Raw genomic sequence first — 23,536 nt, 5'->3', positions numbered from 1 at the left:
TCCTATTGTAAGTGACTCTGTAGCAGCTGCTGATGCATAATTCATCCCGTAGTCTCTAAGTCGCTTTGGATAAAAGTGTCTGCTAAATTAGTAATGATAATAATAATAATAATAATAAATAAACATTTATTTATTTATTTATTTTTAAATCAGCAACATATCTGTCAGTTAACAGAAGTAACTGCACAGATGTTCTTCAGGTCAATGGCTGGTTTCCATGCACTTGCACCCTTTGTGTCCAGTATTACGCAATTAAAATAAAATACAGTATTTATACAGGTAGTATAAATCTGTTAATGGTATCTAATTAAAATACAGATAATGGATATAATAAAAAGGGAAATGGAATTTGCTGCTACACAAAAATAATGCATTCATTCAATTACTTAAGTCTCAGCTGTAACACCTTTATCATAAAACCCATGACTGATATATAGATTACAATATACTTCAGTAGCCCATGCTCCAGACGAAAGCACCCATTGGTTACAACTGTGATATTGTGTGCTACACACATTTCACCGGAATAGTGTATTTAGGGTCAAAGCACGTCAATAGGAGAAGCTGGTTGGTTAATCACAGGAAAGAAGGTGTTGAAGTAGAGAAAATTTCAGTGCCCAGGTGAAATTAACTATGATGTTCAATACCACCTGAAAGTAAGTTTTGCAAACAGACTTCTTTAACCTACTGTAGTACCAGATATCATGTTTTAAAAAGAACATACATGTAAAACTGCACATTTAGGGCCTACAGGATATAGCAAATGGAAGTGCATAACAGGTTGGATGTATTGAGAACGGTGAATCATGTGGTAGCTCGAGGCAAGGCAAGTAATAAGCAATTCATTCCTGCAGCTCACTTATGTAATAAATTTGACAATACAGCAACATTCAGGTGATTGACTAATTCAGAAACACTCGGCCGAATCTACCTTTCCCATTACTCCCCCCTCCCAGGAAAAATAATCTGCACTTTACTAGTCTTTCCCTGCATGATGTACCATGTGGTACATGAAGGACTGCAATGCCAGACACCACCAAGTTATCTGGGCATTGCTTTCCATCACTGTGCTTAACCACTTGAGTGGGACGTGGTCTGTGATAAGATCAAATGAATGTCCCAGCAGGTAGTATTGTACAAGTCAGTAACACATTTAATGGCCAAACACTCCTTTTCGAACTTAGGAGTAATTGCGCTCCGGAGGAAGCATCTTTTTACTGATGTACAAAAGAGTGTTCTTCTCTGTCAACCTTTTGGGACAAGACTGCACCCAAACCAAAACACACTGGAGTGGAGGATGAATCTCTTTGTGAAATCTGGTGTGATGAGAGTGGAGGCCTGGCAGAGTCTACACTTAATTGTATCAAACATCCCCTGACTCTAAATTTGGTTCACTCTTTTTGGTGAGGTCGACTAAAGGGTTAACCACTGTGGCACAGTCAGGGATGAAGCGGCGTAATAACCGGCTAATCCCAGTAGCAAGCTCACCTGAGTCTTGGGGATCACTGCGTCTACCAAAGCCTAGATTTTGGTGACAATGGGTTTCATCCTTCCATTCCACAAAAAAAATCCCAAATATTGAGTCTCTGTTTTGGCAAATGCGCATTTACCCAAGTTAGCTGTCAGCTGGACTACCCTTAGAGACTGAAGGACGGCTGTAACCCTAGCTGCTGCATATTCATGATGTGGGCGTAAAACCTGGTCTATCCGTCTCAAAGGCAGCGGGAGCACCATGTAGCCCAAATGATACATCCCTTCAGGGGTTGAAAATGCAGTTTTCTCTCTAAAACTACAAATTAAGAGGATCTGCCAGTATCCCTTTGTCATGTCCAGAGCAGAGATACAATTCACCTTTCCCAGTCTATCTAGAAGTTTGTCAACCCGAGTGAGACAAAATAAACAGACAATGATATCCAGGTGCAAGGGTGTTTACTAAGAACATAAGAAGAGCATAACAAAGTTTACAAATGAGAGGAGGCCATTCAGCCCATCTTGCTTGTTTGGTTGTTAGTAGCTTATTGATCCCAGAATCTCATCATGCAGCTTCTTGAAAGATCCCAGCTTGTCAGCTTCAACAACATTACTGGGGAGTTGATTCCAGACCCTCACGATTCTCTGTATAAAAAAGTGCCTCCTATTTTCTGTTTGGATGCCCCTTTATCAAATCTCTAGTTGTGACCCCTGGTCCTTGTTTCTTTTTTCAGATCGAAAAAGTCCCTTGCGTCGACATTGTCAATACCTTTTAGAATTCTGAATGCTTCAATCAGGTCGCTGCATAGTCTTTTTTGTTTAAGACAGAATAGATTCAGTTCTTTTAGCTTCTCTGCATATGAAATGCCTTTTAAACCCAGAATAATTCTGGTCGCTCTTCTTTGCACTCTTTCTAGAGCAGCAATATTCTTTTTGTAGCGAGGTGACCAGAACTGAACACAATATTCAAGATGAGGTCTTACTAATGCATTGTACAGTTTTAACATTACTCCCCCTGTTAAAACTTTACATTAGTTAATGATTTACAATGTCCAGAGCCTTAACACAAACACCTGTAAATAATAAATGATGGAAGTGAAACAGCGGCGTGTATGCAGCTTCTTGAAAGATCACTTTGTTTGTAATCCTCGGATTTGACCCGAAACCAAAAGTCCAGTCTTTTCCTCAGCCACATGTAAAACAAAACAGAAACAGTTTTAGCAGTGACTGAATCAAGTGCACATGGTGAAAGACAGTCTGTAGTGAAACAAGGAAGTGCTCGTGGTGAAAGACATTCCACAGTGAAACAGGAAAGCGCTGGTGTCCGGGTTTGTTGCTGGCTTGCAGCTCCAGCTCCAGTTAATGTACCGAAGCTCCGCCCCTTTTCTAAATGACCGATTTCCTTTTAACCCTAGGACCGAAGAGTCAGGCCAATCAGTCCAGGGTATTCTGTTCTCATTATATAGTGTCCTCACAGGTCGGGAGGAAGATTTACCACCAAGAATCATTGTCTGTGAACGATGGTTATGTCTTCTGCTCAGGTCTAGTACAGCTAAAATGCAAGATTTGCTCCATTTAATTGTTAAGATTAGAATTTCTTGTACAGAATATTTAAATCTGAAATTTTTCTCATCTCAGCTTTGCTGTGTAATGACCTGTGACAAAGTGCCTGCCCCTGTGTGTATTTTGTGTTAATGTTGGTGTATAGTTATTGGTACACAGAATATAAACGGGTCTGAGTGTTTAAAATGTATATCTGTATTTAGGCACAAGGATTGCACACCACATGCAAGTAAAACATAATAATATGTGAGCACAGGGAATTGCACTTTATTAATTCACGTGCAGTTGTACTGCGACTACAACTGAATGATTGATTAGCAATCAAGTCTCGGTACAGCTGTATAAAAGCAACATGTTTTCACCCACTCAGTTGTGTGTTCGGTGAGTGGAGAACGGGATTGGAGATGGAGGTAATAATAATAAGAAGAAGAAGTAAAATATCTGCTCACTGTGTTTTGTTTAGTATTAGTCCGTTTTTGTTTCATCTCTTTGTTTTGGCGAATGTGCCGTGTCCTGTGTTTTTGTTTGTCTTACAACGATTTATTTTCTGACCGTCTGTTCATTTGTTAAATGCTGAGCGAGACCATTCGCTCAGCTCCGCCAAACTCCACCTCTCTGTCGTTTATTTCCTGGTTCCTGTTTCTGGTCTGACGTCCCCCACTCCGGCCGTCTTTGTGACACAACCCTATAATGCTATTTCTATTAAGCTCAACGTGTGTCCCCTATTACTAAGAAAACTGCATTTCATCTCCAAGGCAGAATAGGAAACCTTTCGGAGACAAAGTAAGCTGCAGCCAGCAAGGAGATTAACTGAAGGCTCTGACCATATTAGGGAGCTGGCCCAATGATTGTCTACACCAGCCAATGTACTGCAAAGCCTAGCAAAGATAAAGAAACTGTGTTAATTTGCCCAATTCAACAAGCTCTCCATTCACTGAAAACCATTTTCTGTTCTATTGTAACCACTGAAATTATTCCATGATTGCGACAGTATGTACAGATTGGCAACCTTGTGCTATGTGCAACAGAGAATGCTTAACACAGACACATCACCTGAAAACAACCACCGTTATATCCCACATAAAACAATAGTTAACAGAATATACACAAACAAATTAGAACATGAAAAACGGAAGTTCCCATTAAAGACCTGTTTTTATTTGTCCAATAATTTTTCAAACTTTGTTTTTGAAGGCAGCAGATTACCTGCTCTATGGTTCAACATGAATGTCTAATGACACCCCTGTCTGCTGGAATTCATGGGCTACTTGTCTTGTTTTATGGATAATGTGAAACCCAGAAATTCTACTAACCCTGCAGGGAGTGTAGACTGTTACAAGATGAAGGGTTCTATAGCAAACCTAGGCTCTACACTATGCCAGTCCTGAAAAAGTGTTAAAAATGAAAGCATTTCTACATTTTAACACTAACCTAAATCTAAAGGCAATTTGTTGAAAAGTGCAGGGAATGTTATGAAACATTCTCCATTCTAAATTTTGGATAAGTAAAACCCTGAAGATTACCTTTCCTGTATACATTCTGATTTGAGCAGTATGCTGCCCTACAGGATCAATCCGTAGCTACAGAGCAGCTAATGCAGGTACAATGAGGCTGTGATTCTCACACCTCCATCATTGGCAAAGGAGGATCCAGCACTGCAACAGTGTGACAGGGTGCCACAATGAAACTTAATGCCAGGAAGCCTGTTAGCTTGACCATAATGAACTACAGCAACCTAGTCCTCAACCCAGGACAAACACGTGCTATATAAGATCATCAGTGAATGCCGTTAAATATCAGAAAGAAAGGGATGCCTTACCCCAGATATGAGAAATACTTTACAGAAGTCCAGGACAGGCAGGATCTGCAAGAAGCTGGCAGCTTCCAGTGTGTCCTGCAGGTTTTCCATGTTAAGAGAGAGCTTTGCGGTGTAAATGAAGTCAATAATCTTCTTGAGGCCTATTCGGTTTACTCCATGAAGCTTGATGCACATGAGGTCTTGTTCCTTCATTCCACCTAGGTGAAGCAAGGTAGCAGAACAAGACACATTCATTAATAAATGGCATCTTTAACAAGCTCCTGTATCATCTGTTCTTTTGTTCACTTTACCCCACACCAAGGACAGTATATCCAAGTTAGGTTACTCTGTCAATGTATGAACACAATACTGTTGATTAGGCTTTTACACAAAAAATCTTTCAGTACAAAATGCAACATGCTTATGGTACACTGCAGCTTTAAATAATAGTACTGGCAATTTTTTATTTATTTTTTTACCTGTGAACATAGCTTTAAAATAATCACTGGCTGATGCCATCATTGCCCTATGAACAGGAAAAGCTTCTTCCCCATCCCCAGGTAGCAGCGTCACGTCACAGAGTAAGCCTTCTATCCGCAGCTGGTCGAAGCCCTGCAACAATCAGTGTGAAATGTACAAACAGACTGCCACGAGGGCACAGTACAGCAGTACCCAGCACATGGATCCCTTTAACAATCATGAATGTGGAATGCAGTAATGTCTGCACTCAATAGGTAAAGCAGTGAAATGAAAACTGCAGTCAGAGGCATAGGGAGTTGTGGTTAAGGTGATCTTATCCCTCATAGATTGATATACTATTGTCTCTGCTAATATCTTTATTGAAATGTGGGTATGACATACATTCAGAGTAATGACATCAATGACACGCATCTTAGTTTTTAAACCACATTGCAGCGTCTACCTCATGAACAAATTCTACCCAAAGCCTTTTGCTGAAGGAATGATCCCTTAAATGTATTGCATCTACGCCCTTGACTGCCGCCTGGCACTTATGAAATGTTATCGCAAGCTGTACTACAATGAGAAGATATTAAGCACTTTCAGACACAGTGTTTCTGGGGAGCTGCGGGCGAAGAGAGATTTTCTAGTCTGTCTTGTTTTAACCTGCAAGCGCACTCAAACCTCATAGTGATGTTTGCACAGCACTACAAGCAGAGGCAAGGTGGAGTTACATTCATTCCTGATAGTGATACTTTGCACAGCACTACAAGGAGAGGCAAGCAGAGCTACATTCGTTCCTCATATTGGCACTTTGCACAGCACTACAAGCAGAGGCAAGGTGGAGTTACACACGTTGATTGCAGAACATAGTCTGGAAACTAACACAATAAAAACAACTCCCCATGCTCCATTCAGTGTGCACTGTATTCAAAATCCTGGATTCAGTCTGTCCAATAAAATAAAATACTAAAACAATTTTCTAGGCTAATTATTGTATTAAAAAGTAATCCACTTTTAAAAATTGTATTTAAGGAGGGTTCACGAGTGGCACACCCGGTAAAGGTGTTTTGCGTGGTGTGCAGGATATGCCCTATAGCCTGGACATTGCCGGTTTGAGTCCAGGCTATTACACTGCCTACCGTGCCACGCACAATTGGAGACTACTAAATTGAAAAAATTAAAAATGAATGCATTTAAGTTTCATTCAGGATCTTAATATTTATTTTGCTAGGCAGTTATTACAGCTCGAAGCTGGCACTGCAGCGGCATGTTGGGCTGTGTGAATAGCCCACACCGGCACAGAGGCAACATATTTTCTGATGGCTTTGAACCACCTCGCGAGTCAGTTCAGAGACGACACAGACCCGTGTGAAGAATTATGCCGGCACTGAAGCACTATGGGGGGCGTGTCATGCCCCAGATGACAGTAGTTGAGCATTCAAAATGAGCATCTTATGCAAAGCAAATATATACCATATGTTGTCTCTCTACTGTTACCTGCACAGCTGGAATCTTTCCTTTAATGATTCTGTATCACCTTCTTCACAATAAAATGCAAGACCATCAGGGGGTCTGAAGCCCTCAATTTGGTACTTTACTAGGTTGTTATATTGTTTAATATAATTGAAAATTAAATGCAAACAAAATGCAGCCAAATCCACTTCAGTAAAAGAAGTTTGTTTTTTCTTTTTTTGTTGTTGTTGAAGTGATGTTGTTGAAGTGTTTTCTGTTATTTTACTGACACATGGTGGTGCAGTTCTAGATTTCTCTGAGATGGCTCAGTACCAGCATGTGTGTGTAAAAGTGGCTCAAGAGATTTCAGATTGGTGGTACTCCTGCATGCATCAGACAATGCCCATTCATATTTAGATGTGACTTTATGACAAGGCTGAGCCAAAAACCCTGGACAACCAGGACTGGGGCTGATGCTTTTAGAAGCTCTACCTCCAGATGTCCTGTACAATCCTCTATTGTGCTATACCCTGCTCCTGCTCCCCTGTGACAGTGTCAGCTCCATTAGCTTTCATCAACCCAATCACTGATACAAGTATGGAATTGTCTCTCATGTGGTCCTTTAAATTCCTTTTACATGGAACACAGACACCAACACTCTATAGGCTACTGGATGTAACAGGGATAATAGTAAGTTTACAGGCTGACTTGGTGCAAGTAATAATTCACCTCAAAAGCACTTTCAGAATAAAAGAAACACACAAACCCATCTAAATTGCTCCTAATGCAGGACAATAATGCAGTCAGATTAACAGACCTCTGCTGTTTAAAGAAATTAAGGATTTAAAAAAATTCCAGACACCAGATTTTGACTCTCTGCATTAAGAGCACACATTACTGCCATTGTGAGCCCCGCTGCAATCCACTGTTTACCTGTCTTTCTGATCACTGTAACGAGAGGATCCTCTGAAGTAAAATAGTACACCACAATACAAACCATTTATTCTGAATAGAAAATATCAAATGATAAGCCATACTGCTACTTCCTCCCTTCAGCTTAACTGTTGACACTGGTGGACAGGGATTGTAATTTCATTTTTGAAGCCTTTATAGCTCTGATCTGAGCTTAGCTTGTACCTTAGTAAATAAGGCAAACAAGCATTCTGTCCCATTTACCTGTAAAACAACTGAACTGTGGGTGTTGCTCGTGAAGAATCGTGTGGTGCCTGTCTTTGAAGCCTGGACATGGGCAGACACACCCATATCGCCTCCCCCGAGAGACACTTTCATGTGAGGATCGTCCTCTTCCACCAAGGATCTGCAGACAACATGAAAAGAGCTCATTATCTATCTGGACATCTTTCTTCAGGTCTACATAACAGTACAGTAGTTAATGTGGAGAGCCTAATATGCTTCAGTAATCTACTACATGAATTCTACACCCCCCTCACTTCTTCTGTGAGCTGATGAAGACCCACTGCTCCAGCTCCAGTCTGGCTCCAGAGCTGATGGTGTCCCCCCTGCTCCAGCTCCAGGCTGACTCCAGAGCTGATGGAGCTCTCCTGCTCCAACTCCAGGTGGCTCCAGGGCTGATGGAGCTCTCCTGCTCCAGCTCCAGGCTGGCTCTAAAGCTGATGGAGATCTCCTGTTCCAGCTCCAGGCTGGCTCCAGAGCTGATGGAGATCTCCTGCTCCAGCTCCAGAGCTGATGGAGCTCTCCTGTTCCAGCTCCAGAGCTGATGGAGGTCCCCTGCTCCAGCGCCAGAGCTGATGGAGATCTCCTGCTCCAGCACCAGAGCTGATGGAGGTTCCCTGCCCCAGCTTCAGAGTAGATGGAGACCCCCTGCTCCAGCTCCAGGCTGGCTCCAGAGCTGATGGAGGTCCCCTGCTCCAGCTCCAGGCTGGCCCCAGAGCTGATGGAGCTCTCCTGCTCCAGCTCCAGGCTGACTCCAGAGCTGATGGAGACCCCCTGCTCCATCTCCAGCCTGGCTCCAGAGCTGATGGAGGTCCCCTGTTCCAGCTCCAGAGCTGATGGAGACTCCCTGCTCCAGCTCCAGGCTGGCTCCAGAGCTGATGGAGATCTCCTGCTCCAGCTCCAGAGCTGGGGGAGACCCCCTGCTCCAGCTACATGCTGGCTCCAGAGCTGATGGAGACCCCCTACTCCAGCTCCAGAACTGATGGAGACCCCCTGCTCCAGAGCTCATGGAGATCTCCTGCTCCAGGCTGACCCCAGAGCTAAAAGTTTATAAAATGTAAAGCCACAGCCTTACATGTTTCCAATTTGAGTGGTGCTCCATTTGAATGCCATATGATTCTACAGACAAGTTACATAGCCAGGTCATCCTTAACATTCTAACATAGAACACAGCACAAACTCTTAAAAAAGCAATGTGATTTCACACAGTGCAGTATATGGTCTTTCTGGTGGGTCACTGAAGATTAAGAAATCATGAGCAAATTAACATTTCCAGTAAGACAACTGAATTGTCACTTAGTGATGAAAGATTTAAAAAGTTTAGTTGGATATGGACTAATAACACCGTGTAACAATTTTTTTTTTTTATTTTGTTCCTGGGTAGTAAGTGTTATTTCCTAATTGCTTATGCCTCAAAAGTATAGAAAATGGCTATTATTCCCCACAAACTTTGCTTTTGTGACCAGGACAGTGATATTTCGACATATTACTATTTCCAATGGGAAAACGGGCAAATGTGTGTCTTTTCGTTCACATAAAGTCAGAAAAAAACAACATATGAATCCAAATTAACATGTATTTATACTAAAGTAATACAAAAATGACTACAAAAGATTTAGAAGTGAGTAGTTTTTCGAGATTTACGATTACACTGTATTTACCCCATCAAAATTATTTTAGTGCTAGGGGTCTCGGGACAGGAGCCTAAATTATCCTCTACATTGCCTGGGGCTATAAATAAGGCCTCCCTTGCCTGCTAGGGCTTTAATAAATTTATATGATAAATTTCACATCCATTACAGTGACTGGGCTGTCTAATTTCATAATTCACCTTTCCTATAGCGCAAATCACTTCATATGGCCACTGCCATTTAGCACATAATTTCGATTCTGAGGAGGCAAGCAGCAGCATTACCTTGTCTCCTGGTCTAAAGGTTCGAATTAGTGCATTTTTATTGTAATGCTGCTGTCTGTGCTGAGCCAATTTGAGGTTGTCCTGAGCCAAACAACCAACCAAATCCAGGCTATCTCTTAGGAGGAGCACCTGCTTCACTCCATTTGTGGATGAGGCTTTGTGCTCCTCCCACCCCTCTCTCAACAGATCAAAGATAGCGCGAGGCTGTCGGCCGTACAAGAGCTCGAAGGGGGATAACCCTGTCGAGCTCTGGGGCACCTCTCACTGCGAAAAGAAGCTAGGGAAGAAGCGATGCCCAATGTTTCTGTTCTTGTGCTATAAACTGTCTCAGCATCGACTTCAAGGTCTGATTAAAGCGTTCCATCAAACATAAGAACATAAGAACATAAGAAAGTTTACAAACGAGAGGAGGCCATTCGGCCCATCTTGCTCGTTTGGTTGTTAGTAGCTTATTGATCCCAAAATCTCATCAAGCAGCTTCTTGAAGGATCCCAGGGTGTCAGCTTCAACAACATTACTGGGGAGTTGATTCCAGACCCTCACAATTCTCTGTGTAAAAAAGTGTCTCCTATTTTCTGTTCTGAATGCCCCTTTTTCTAAACTCCATTTGTGACCCCTGGTCCTTGTTTCTTTTTTCAGGCTGAAAAAGTCCCTTGCGTCGACACTGTCAATACCTTTTAGAATTTTGAATGCTTGAATTAGGTCGCCACGTAGTCTTCTTTGTTCAAGACTGAACAGGTTCAATTCTTTTAGCCTGTCTGCATATGACATGCCTTTTAAGCCCGGAATAATTCTGGTCGCTCTTCTTTGCACTCTTTCTAGAGCAGCAATATCTTTTTTATAGCGAGGTGACCAGAACTGCACACAATATTCAAGATGAGGTCTTACAAGTGCATTGTACAGTTTTAACATTACTTCCCTTGATTTAAATTCAACACTTTTCACAATGTATCCGAGTATCTTGTTAGCCTTTTTTATAGCTTCCCCACATTGCCTAGATGAAGACATTTCTGAGTCAACAAAAACTCCTAGGTCTTTTTCATAGATTCCTTCTCCAATTTCAATATCTCCCATATGATATTTATAATGTACATTTTTATTTCCTGCGTGCAGTACCTTACACTTTTCTCTATTAAATGTCATTTGCCATGTGTCTGCCCAGTTCTGAATCTTGTCTAGATCATTTTGAATGACCTTTGCTGCTGCAACAGTGTTTGCCACTCCTCCTACTTTTGTGTCGTCTGCAAATTTAACAAGTTTGCTTACTATACCAGAATCTAAATCATTAATGTAGATTAGGAATAGCAGAGGACCTAATACTGATCCCTGTGGTACACCGCTGGTTACCACACTCCATTCTGAGGTTTTTCCTCTAATCAGTACTTTCTGTTTTCTACATGTTAACCACTCCCTAATCCATGTACATGTGTTTCCTTGAATCCCAACTGCGTTCAGTTTGAGAATTAATCTTTTGTGCGGGACTTTGTCAAAAGCTTTCTGGAAATCTAAATAAACCATGTCATATGCTTTGCAATTATCCATTATCGATGTTGCATCCTCAAAAAAATCAAGCAAGTTAGTTAGGCACGATCTCCCTTTCCTAAAACCATGTTGACTGTCTCCCAGTACCCTGTTACCATATAGGTAATTTTCCATTTTGGATCTTATTATAGTTTCCATAAGTTTGCATATAATAGAAGTCAGGCTTACTGGTCTGTAGTTACCTGGTTCAGTTTTGTTTCCCTTTTTGTGGATCGGTATTACGTTTGCAATTTTCCAGTCTGTCGGTACCACCCCTGTGTCAAGAGACTGCTGCATGATCTTGGTTAGCGGTTTGTAAATTACTTCTTTCATTTCTTTGAGTACTACTGGGAGGATCTCATCCGGCCCAGGGGATTTGTTTATTTTAAGAGCTCCTAGTCCCTTTAACACTTCTGCCTCAGTTATGCTAAAGTTATTTAAAACTGGATAGGAACTGGATGACATGTGGGGCATGTTGTCAGTATCTTCCTTTGTAAAAACTTGTGAAAAGTAATCATTTAACATATTTGCTATTTTTTTTTTCTTCATCTACGATTTTGCCATTTGTATCTCTTAAACATTTTATCTCCTCTTTGAATGTTCTCTTGCTGTTGTAATATTGGAAAAACATTTTGGAATTGGTTTTAGCTCCCTTAGCAATGTTCATTTCTATTTCTCTCTTGGCCTTTCTAACTTCCTTTTTGACTTGCATTTGCAGTTCTGTGTACTCTTTCTGTGTACTTTCTTTTTGGTCCTTTTTTAATGCTCTGTAAAGTGCCTTTTTTCGCTGAATATTTTTTTTAATTGATCTATTAAACCATTTTGGCAATTTAGTTTTACATTTAGATTTGTCTACTTTAGGGATATAATTGTTTTGCGCCTCTAGTACTACGTTTTTGAAGAACAACCATCCTTCTTCTGTGGGTGTTTTCTCTATTTTACTCCAATCTACTTCTGTTAGTCTCTGTTTCATGCCTTCATAGTTTGCTTTTCTAAAATTGTAAACCTTAGCTTTAGTCTTTACTTTTGAGGATTTAAAAAACACTTCAAATGAGACCATGTTGTGGTCTGAGTTTGCCAGTGGTTCTCTGACCTCTGTTTTAGTTATTCTATCTTCGTTATTTGAAAAGACTAAATCAAGGCATGCCTCCCCTCTAGTGGGTGCCTTCACAAATTGTGTTAGGAAGCAGTCATTTGTCATTTCCACCATTTCTATTTCATCCTTCGCGCTACCCACCGGGTTTTCCCATTTTATTTGGGGGAAGTTGAAATCCCCCATTAGTATGGCTTCTCCTTTGCTACACACATCCATCTGTATATTGTATACACTTGTTGTAGCATGTTAGAGAGAAAGTTGGTTCCATAATCAGTCAAGATCTCCTTGGGGATCTCTACTTTAGCCATAATCTGCACTAGCTCTGTTGCTATCACAGCGGCACTAGTGGACGCTAATGGAACTGCCTCCAGAGTCAGAAGGTAGCAAAGGGCCCACTATGTCCATTGCAGTGTGTTCAAAAGGAGTGGAAATAATCGGCAGTGGATCCAAAGCGGTAGGGTGCACTCAACCTGGAGCTACTCACTAGCACCCTGGGCATAAGAACATAAGAAAGTTTACAAACAAGAGGAGTCCATTCAGCTCATCTTGCTCGTTTGGTTGTTAGCAGCTTTTATTGATCCCAGAATCTCATCAAGCAGCTTCTTGAAGGATCCCAGGGTGTTAGCTTTAACAACATTACTGGGGAGTTGATTCCAGACCCTCACAATTCTCTGTGTAAAAATGTGTCTCCTATTTTCTGTTCTGAATGTCCCTTTGTCTAATCTCCATTTGTGACCCCTGGTCCTTGTTTCTTTTTTCAGGTCGAAAAAGACCCTTGGGTCGACATTGTCAATACCTTTTAGAATTCTGAATGTTTGAATCAGTTAGCGCGTAGTCTTCTTTGTTCAAGACTGAATAGATTAAATTATTTTAGCCTGTCTGCATATGACATGTCTTTTAAATCCGGAATAATTCTGGTTGCTCTTCTTTGCAGCAACATCCTTTTTGTAGCGAGGTGATCAGAACTGAACTAGATGAGGTCTTACTAATGCATTGTACAGTTTTAACATTACTACCATTGATTTAAATTCAACACTTTTCACAATGTATCCGAGCATCTTGTTGGCCTTTCCTATAACTTTCCCACATTGTCTAGACATTTCTGAGTCAACATAAATTCCTAGGTCTTTTTCATAGATTCCTTCTTCAATTAAAGCGTCTCCCATATGATAAATATATATCTATATACTATATATATATATATATATATATATATATATATATATATATATATATATATATATATATATATATATAATGCACATTTTTATTGCCGTGCAGTACCTTAAACTTTTTTCTATTAAATGCAATTTGCCATATCTCTGCCCAGTTCTAAATCTTGCCTAGATCATTTCAAATGACCTTTGCTGCTGCAACAGTGTTTGCCAGTCCTATTTTTGTGTCGTCTGCAAATTTAGCAAGTTTGCTTACTACACCTGAATCAAAGCAATTAATGTAGATTACTCCACTGGTTACCTCACTCCATTTTGAGGTTTCTCCTGTAATCAGTACTTTCTGTTTTCTATATGTTAACCACTCCCTAATCCATGTACATGCTTTTCCTTGAATCCCTACTGCACTCATTTTGAGAATTAATCTTTTATGCAGGACTTTGTCGAAAGCTTTCTGGAAATCTAAATAAACCATGTCATATGCTTTGCAGTTATCCATTGTCAATGTTGCATTTGCAAAAAAATCAAGCAGGTTAGTTAGATACGATACCCTTTTCCAAAACCAGACTGACTGTCTCCCAGGTCACTGTTACCATATAGGTAATTTTCCATTTTGGATCTTATTATAGTTTCCATAAGTTTACATATAATAGAAGTCAGGCTTATTGGTCAGTAGGTACCTGGTTCGGTTTCATTTCCCTCTTCGTATTTCCCTTTTTGGATCGGTATTACATTTTCAATTCCGATCCAAAAAGGGCGTTTCTCATAACCCCATGCATTACAGAGATAACACAGACATAACAAAGGAGGTAGCTGCTTCTGCATCCAGGTCTCAAAGAATATCACAGACGTTTGCAGAGTTTTTTGAGATATTATACTAATAAAATAATGACGGATTGCATTATTGAGGAGTTTGGTGATAAAATGAGTGATTAGGAGAGGATTTATCAGTATGCACATCTATAAAGAGGTATGTGAAAAATACAGGGGGTTTGGTTTGGCTGTAGATACAGTACTGCATGTTTTTTTTGGTTTTTTTTGGCGATTCAATGTCTTTTGAGCCTGTTTTACTCTGAAAAAAAAATATTTAAACAGCGCGTGTAAAATAAGCAACGCGTGTGAAAATAAATTGGACTTGACGTGCCTGACAAGTGCTGAATAAATGGAGCGCTAAGGGTTAAACCATTTTGGCAATTTTGGTTTTAGATTTAGATTTGTCTACTCTTGGTATGTAATTGTTTTGCGTCTCTAGTACAACATTTTTATAAAACAGCCATCTTTTCAATTATATTCGTCTCCATTACTCTCAGACAACCAAATTTCTGTAACACCTATCACATCATAGTTACTTGTTAGTGCAGTAGCTTCAAGTTCTAACATTTTGTTTCTGATACTTCTAGCATTTAGATAAATACATTTAATGGCTGTCTTACCCGAGTTGTTGCCTTTATTTTGATGTGATCTCCCTTCTGTTTATTTGTTGATTTTTCCCCCTTTCCTTTCTAGTTTAAATGCTTCTGTACCTGTGAGGATCCTTTTTCAGAGTAGATTGGTTCCCTTTTTATTTAAGTGCAGTCCATCCTAATTATATAGACCATCCTTGTTACAGAATGTGGTCCAAAGTTCAAGATAGGTGAAGCCTTCCTGTGTGCACCACGTTTTCAGCCATGCATTTAAAGTAATTATTTCCAGCTGTCTGTATGCTCCTTTGCCAGGTGCCAGCATTATCCCAGAAAATACCACAGTATTTGTCTTGTCTTTTAATTTCCTTCCTGGCTTTCTGAATTTGTTTTGTCCATATTCTCAGTGATGTGCGTGATAAGGCTCCTGGAAAGCAGCACACTGTTGTTGTAAGGGGTCCAAACTGCAAATTTAAACTGCTGTGTTTCTCAATATGGATTCCCCAACAATCATGACCTCCCTTCTTTTTGCTGTCTGTCCACCATTGTTAATAGGGTCCTGTATGTTGTTCCTTTTGTTCTCTTGATGTTGGTTTTGATCATGTAAATTCTGAAGTGGTTCAAATTTGTTTACATTTCGATTTCTGGTGGTTGTGTTTGACAAAATTTCTTTATTTCCCTGCTTCTGCCTACCTGAACCTGGCTGTTTTTACCTTCGCTCTCCCTGGTGGCTTTCAGTCTGTTAGAGGTGCAGACTTCCATGAAGTGTGGGTGTGCCAGCTCCTCAAGATCCTGTTGCTATCTCATTTCTTGAAACTCCACTTCTAGCATACTTACTAGTTTAAGTAAGTCCTGGATCGTGTGGCACTTTACACATACTTGGTTTAGCTCTGCTGGGTTTTCTCGGATTTCCCACATCATGTAGGTGTCACAGATGCAGGAGACATATTTCGACACATCAGTATGACGACCTACCCAATAGAATCGAGCCAATATCCGCTCCCTTGCCTTGTCAGCTCCGAGGTGCCCCACAAAAGGGATATCATGTGTCAGCCTCACAACCTCGGTCCAACAAGACGATGGAACCAGTAATTGTGTTACAGGCTGTCCTGTGCCTGCGGCTAGGTTTACCCTATACAGTAATTGCCCCTTGCTACTGAAGTGTGGATATACTAGCACCCCAGCAACATCAACATTCTTACCATAAACAGACAGGACCTACCCCTAAGCGTGCACTAGTGAAGGGTCATTATGTTGGCCCCACAGCATGTCCGCGCTTGAGTACCACATGTCTGGTATATGGAGAAGGGCTGTAGTAGTATCTGCCCTGGATTGCCCAGTAACCTCACCCTCTCAGTCATTCTGGGTTCCGACTCCTTTTGACTGGAGTTTGTTACCACCTGAGGGCTCTCCAACCAGATCCCAGCCTTGTCTTAATGATGCTCCATCCCATTTTGCAGTACTTTTTATTTGTTTTTCTAGGACAGAAAATGGGGGAAACCATTTCAGCCTGAAAAGGAAACACCAATTTGTTCCTTTTTCTTTTTGTCTGCCATGTTTGTTTGTGCGGTCGAGACTTCCATTAATTTAACTCCATAATTTGGCCAGTCTCGGTCCAGAATTATTGGGTGTAGTAGCCTTTCCACCACTCCAACTACTAGGTGGTGTTTTATTGATCCTACCGATAAATATACTTTTAGAGTGGGGTATGTCGCATTATCTCCATGGATACAGGAGATCGCCATCTGGCCTTGTGGCTGCCATGACACACCACCCAAGAAAGCTGCTTTAATCAAGGTTTGCTCACATCCGGTGTCCACTAATGCATGGGCTGTCATCTTGCCTAAAACTGCATTCACAATACAATACAAGGCCACTCCCGACCATTTTCCCCACGCTTACCCGCTCCAGATGCCCAACTGCACGCTGCCACGTCACACTCCATTGCTGATGGGCATGACCTGACCTGGTGCCCCTGTTGGTTGTTATCTAAAACAGACAGGGGAGAAGGAGGGAACATTGGTTATATTCATGTCTCATTGTTGGTATGGCAATGAGGCTGGGGTTGCAGCTATACCCCCGCTGGGGGTCAACCTTGATCTCCATGGAGAGGAGGCAAGGTTGCCCATAGGGGCCGGAGATCTAGAAGGTCTGAATTCTGGCGTAGAGGGTGGAGGTGGTGGTGGAGGAGAGAGAGGAGGGGCTTGATTGCTCCGAAGGACAGGCACCGACAGTATCCCTGCCCGGACGCAGACCAGGGAGTCCTAGTAATCCTCTGCCAGTTTCACGGCGTCTTCCAGGTTGTGGGGTTGTGGCACCGTATCCAGGGTTGGGTATTGGTGCCGACGACATGGCGGAATTACCCCATATCCACTGCTTCTCAGGTGTCAGCCAGTGTAACATGTGGTCACACAACCGCTCCGCGACCACCCTGGGGCATGTCTCCGGGGATCTTTGGTACTCCCTGAACTGTACCCGGTGAGTCTCTGCCGTGATGTTGAGGCGACAGAGAATGGCCAGCTTGACCAGGTCATAACTGGTGGTGTTGAGGTCGCTCATAGCCTGGTAGACTGCCTGAGCCTCCCCAATCAGGCAAGGTCCTAGCTGGCACGCCAAGAACTTCTGCTGCCATGATTCGGCAGTGGCCATCCGCTCAAACGTGACCAGGCATGTCTCTAGGTCATCCTCTGCCGACATCTTCATCGTCCGAGCCTTTGGTGCCAACATTGTAGGTGTTCTTGTAGGAGCTGGTGCTGTGGAAAACACCATCCCTACCTGTTCAACGAGCGAAGTAGAACCCATCTGCTATCCAGTGCCTGTGAATTGCGGTCCATGATCCCATTATCTGAGATCACTTGTGGCAAAATGGTTTATTGAAGAAAGGTGCAGGGGTGATGCAATGTGTGAAAGAAGCAGGCAGAGATAATTGTAATCCAGTTTTAGAAATGTTTTTATTGTATTTCTAGATCTGGGAACCAAACAATAGTTCCCCGGCAGTACACACAAATGTGTACAGCACAGGGTATATAACAAGAACAGACAGTCCCAAATAATAAACAAATATCCGTCCCACAATAATACAAACACGGTCACCAGTCCTAGTTGCGTGCAGTAGTGCTCATGGTGGGTGATAGTTTTATTTGTTACAAAGATGCAGTGTTGTCCGGTTTCATGCTGGTTCCTGGTGACAGCTCCAGGGCTGTGTTAATTGCCTGGTACGTACAAGACAAGACGAGACAATTACAAACAAACAAAAATACAACATTCACGATTTCAATAACAATATACTTTAACTGCCCTTCTGGTTCTACTCACTACAAACCAAAGCAAATGAACAGATTATGATTCTCCTTATATGCTGTTATGCATGACCCCTTGGTAAACGAATGCAGCTGCCTTTACAACCTGTGGCTGTTACATTACATTGCCTTCATCCAGACTGAGCGATTTCCCAACCCGGGGAAAGAACTGTCAGGCGAGTCCATCCAAAGAACTCTGTCCTTGCTGCTTAACACTGGGAGATTTACAACCAAGATTCATTGTATTTCTGTCACAGGAAGGTCAAATCTGTATTATCAGCAGTTGTCTGAGGTGTTCCACAGGGCACCAGCAGACATGGGTGAACTTTTATTGTCCCTAAAGCCAGGAATTTCTTCTGCCTGGGTGTTATTATCTCTGCCTTACAGACATCAAGCATTGGACGTCACAGAACTTTCTAATATTGAATTCAGATAAAACAGAGGTTATGTAGTGGATCACAGAACCAACTCAGTCTCTCATCAAAACAAACTAGAAATTAAGAGTTTGGGGCTCATCTTTGATCCTGATCTATCATTTGAGACTCATATTAGGGAAGTTACTAAACTATCTTTTTACCATTTGAGAAATCTAGCCAAACATAGACCAATTTTTTCCATATATTTGATGCTGACAGATTAATGCATGTTTCATCTGGAATTGATTATTGTAATACACTTTTTTTTGGTATCCCAAAATGTATAGTATCCCGCATGCAGCTTGTTCCTGCTAGAATTCTGACTAAAACCAGGAACATTGAACATATTACCCCTGTTTTGACCTCTTTACACTGGCTCCCTGGGCAGTATATAATTGATTTTAAGATTGTGCTGTTAACTTACAAGGCCCTGAATGGATTAGCATCTAGTTATTTGCTGGAGTTACTGACTGTATCTTCCAAACCGCATTCTGAGCTGCTGGTTATTCCTAGGGTCAACTAAAGCAACAAGACAGGTAGGGCTTTTACTTTAGAGCTCTTAAATTATGGGATGCTCTGCACTCGTTTGTCGGGCAAGCTGGCACCATTACAATTTTCAAGTCAAGTCTTAAAACACACTTTTATAAAATGGCTTTCTATCTTAGTGGGTTTCAATGTAACTTTAATTGCTGCTTTTGTATTATGTGTATAGTAATTATTATATTTGTATTATTATTTCTGGAAATGGCTGCACCTGCCTGGAGATATTTATAAACCAAAAAAACCAAACAATACAAGGCAGAGCCTAATTTTCTATGTCAGTATTGCAACAGCATCTCACTGGTAAAGACATTCCAAAATGAGGAGCGCCCAGGTTGGCAGTCAAAGAAGTTTCATCACAGCTCCTGAACTAAAAGAGCATAAAAGTGTAAAACCTTTGCAAATAGAAACATCTAATCAATTGAAGGCTGTTTAAATTAGTTTGAAATTGCATAACAGATGTACCTAAATTCTGAACATAATAGGAGGGTTAAATCAAATGGTCTGACTGTAGCAGCTGTATGTGCGACATGCTATACAAACGAATTGTGGTTTGTTTGTTTTTTTCTGCTATGTACAGTACAGTGCTTTGCGATACTTTTGTATAACCATCGCTATACAAACGCAATAAATAAATAAATAAATAAATAAATAAAACTCCCAATTATGTCTCGACTCTGCTCCCTCATGATTGGACACCTGCATAACAAGGGGCAGATCTTTGACTCTCCCAATGGTTAACCCCCCCCCCCCCGACTAAACCAGCAAACATCTGAATTTTAGGTATTTCTACAGTTATCATCTTCAAACTGTGTTCTTGAAAAAAAAAAAAAATCCACAAGACAGACCAAATAAAGTCAAGTGTACTTCTGCTTCTATCACCCATTTCCTCAGAATCAAATACTGCATAGACATAAATTGTGTTTAATTTAAAAGCTATACTGTAAATTCACCATTCCACAACTAAACAATACACCGTTCCACATTAAGTATTAAACATAAACATTCATTGACCCTATGCATGTAGAAAAGCACTTCCTGTAAAACCACGGGATGCCTATATTCTGTATCAGAATGTAGCAGGGTGGTAGGAAAGCCCTGCTTAAATATATTTTGTTTGTTTATTTTTAGAACGGGGTCTCCCCCTCCGTCCCTGTGTTATTTATTGTATTTGTTTATTGTGTTTTATTTTGTTTACAGATGTCAGAAAACGCATTGTGTTATTGTTTTGTAGCGTGGATGGGAAGCCCCATCCACATTAAAAACCTTGTGCTAATGTGTGGCTGTCGGCTAGTGCGTTGTTAAACTAGCCGGCAGTCACACAAATTAATGAACTCGTGCAGATTGGCCATGTTATTTTTGTATTCTTTAAATAAAACGTTGTTTATGTTCCTCCTTCTGGTCCGAGTCACCGCAACATCATTTCCTGCCACAAAGAACAAAGAACTTCCGTAATGGAAAATATGTATGAGTTTCATGCCTCACACTGTACCGTAGCTTTGTCAAAGCAAGAGTATTCTAAGATTTCAAGACCTAAAAACAACCTTCTTTCAGAGGGTGCTTTATGATGAGCAAGCTTTTTACCTGCACTTATTTAAAAACAGCAATTATTCAAAACGTAACCATCTTGGGTATAATGTCCTCAGTGAATACAATGGGAATGAACTGGACATAGATACAGTACTTCTGCACTGAAAGACACAGCTAAATAATTACTGCTAAAAATAAAAATTATCACTCACTCCTAAAGAGCAAGTCTTGTTTTATCACAGTTTAATATGAATGTCAACCATGGAGTATGTCCTAATTGGGAGGCAACAGCAGAAGTATTCGCAACATATAACTTAATGGCCAATTTGTATTGTTACAACCAACGTAATTCTAATGATTGTAAATGTAAATTATGTGCATACTGATCAACCCTGATGAAATTGTGAAAAATGTACCAATGCATCACAGTGGTGTATGAGCACAATTAGTTCTTTCTAGTAGCTTGCTCAGATCAGCATTAGTACTTGCAAGGTTAAGGCAATCTATTTCCTTTAACACTATTGTATGGTAATAGGATCTGCAGTCCTGGAAAGAACAGTCCTAACAGTGGTCACACTAGTCTCCCTCAATTAGAACTGGATCCAGAATTACACAGCAGTACCGTTTGAACAAGGGCACAATACCTGCTCTTCAAATGCTTCGTATGCAACATATTGATGACATGTATTCACCAACTCAATCAAATGTACAATTTTACAAACAGGGTATGCAATGTATTGAAGACACGTATTCACCAACTCAATCAACAGTACCATTTTACAAACAGGATGCACTGAAATACATAACTAACATTTTATAGAAAAAACACATAGTTCAATGTATTTTCAGCATAAATTACATACAAAAACAATGTACTGTAAGAGAAAGTGAGAGGACCACAAACCCATTCCACATAACAGAAAAAAAACATGGAAAATCGCACTCCACCTTAACATGCTTTAAATGAATGACACATTAAATTACATATATATATATATATATATATATATATATATATATATATATATATATATATATATATATATATATATATATTTACTTACATATATGCTGGTGAGAGTGGAGATGACCTAGATGTTTTTAGTACAGGAACTGGGAATTTCCAGTTAGCTGGAGAGCTGCTTTTCCATTTCAGTGGCATATTGTCACCACAGTACTACAATAACAGCAAAGAGCATTTCCATAACAGACTTGCAGCTACTGTAAGATTTCCATCCCACACTGAACTGATGACGGTTGCTGTGAAGGACAAGCTGCTGATTCTGCCAGTGCTCTTAAGCCAATGTTTCCACTCTGTCTGCTTGGTAAAACAAAGCTATGAGTATCTCCTTTTAAAAACTCTGTCCCCTAAAGCGGTGTGATGATTCTATCCCACTAACTCCACAATAGTGCCACCTTGTTAAAAAAGCACTGACTGCAGTACATGTTGACAGAACAAAAAAAAAAAAAAGACTGCAGAACAAGGCAGAGCACAGCAGAGCACAGCACAGCACAATGCAGCTTTGCTTATTACACAGAACAAGGCTACAGAAAGAAAATGAAACAAGCATTGTTATATCTAAACTGGGACATTGTTCTTGAGCTGTAAAATCAACATTAACCCCTGCATGGCTAGCAATACCAGGAAAAAGACACACTACAAAAGGAGCATGTGATTTATAGGATTCAGACCTACCTACTCAGAACACACTTGTCATCCTCTGAACATTCTTCTTTTGATCTACAACAATATACATGGGATAGAAATCTCAGCATAGCCTTGGGCCACAAGCCAATAAGAGATCAAGGATTCAATTCAGCTGCCAGATTCCCTTTTGCTCAAGCTCCAGCCATACAAACCATCTGTGCCACTACAGCAAGAGCTCATTTCCACAATTACAGTCCATGCCATCCATAGTGCACATAGGCACATACCAATGAGTTTGAAATGATGCAATTTCCTGCACGCTGCTTCTTGGTGTTTTTGTTTATTTTCTTTAGTTTGATGATCTGACTTCTGTATTCCTTGTTCTAAGCATTCATTTTTACAACAGGCTGCAGTAGCGCGGATATCACTCTCTTTCTCTGCATGTAAGAAAGCATGCAGCAGCGTGCTGGTGAGAAGAAGCCCTTGTAGGGAAGCTCTGAAGAATCTGATTCAGTCTCCCTCAATGCTCCGAGTCCAGACAGGGGAGATCCCCCTGGGACCACTGCTGCAGCTGAGCCTCTGCCCACTGACACCCAGGCCTTGACAAATGACAGAGATGCAGAAACACAGGCATCAGTACGATGACTGCAACATTAACAGCATTAATTTTCCACATAAATAATGAAGCGATTCCATGCTGCTTCCAGGAAAGATGACCCCCCTCACCCACAGCAAAACCTGTTAATGAAAATGTTACTGTTCCACACGGTGGGATCAAAAGCTGGGAATAGCAGAGACTGGCAATGGTTTCCTTAGTTACTGCTAATTTGAAAGAATATGCTAGTGGTGTCTGACCCTTCAAACTACTAGATGAAAAGACAAGCCTGTTTTCTAACCTATGACCGTTGCACAATAAAGATTACATGGTTTTGTTTGATTTATTTGTTTACTTTATATGTCTGAGCCAAATAACCAGTTCAAAGGGAACCAGCCCATACAAGCAGATTGAATCTGTCAAAATAGAAAATGTGACCACTTTATATTGAAATACAAATAAACA

At 40.8% G+C, this 23,536-nt stretch overlaps 1 protein-coding gene across 7 annotated transcripts in view; it reads right to left on the bottom strand.

Moving 5' to 3' along the window:
* The window catches only part of LOC121318627 (kelch-like protein 13), a 164,789-nt gene that overhangs the window by 14,232 nt on the left and 127,021 nt on the right, over positions 1-23,536 (bottom strand). For 3 of the 7 annotated variants that reach the window (XM_041255507.1, XM_041255509.1, XM_041255508.1), the window contains 3 exons: positions 7,922-8,063; positions 5,311-5,443; positions 4,853-5,049 (listed from right to left, as the gene is read on the bottom strand). In XM_041255507.1, the coding sequence (XP_041111441.1) occupies positions 4,853-5,049; positions 5,311-5,443; positions 7,922-8,063 (472 nt within the window). Of the gene's footprint in view, positions 1-4,852; positions 5,050-5,310; positions 5,444-7,921; positions 8,064-16,945; positions 17,033-21,892; positions 22,313-22,524; positions 22,620-23,536 lie in introns of those variants that run through there. The other 4 variants (XM_041255510.1, XM_041255511.1, XM_041255506.1 and 1 more) reach the window with 4 other exon arrangements.

This window comes from Polyodon spathula, chromosome 7, assembly GCF_017654505.1.
Source record: "Polyodon spathula isolate WHYD16114869_AA chromosome 7, ASM1765450v1, whole genome shotgun sequence".
NCBI classification, from domain to species: Eukaryota; Metazoa; Chordata; class Actinopteri; order Acipenseriformes; family Polyodontidae; genus Polyodon; species Polyodon spathula.
Note: the sequence above shows the minus strand (reverse complement) of the source record. Positions and strands in the feature narration are given on the sequence as shown.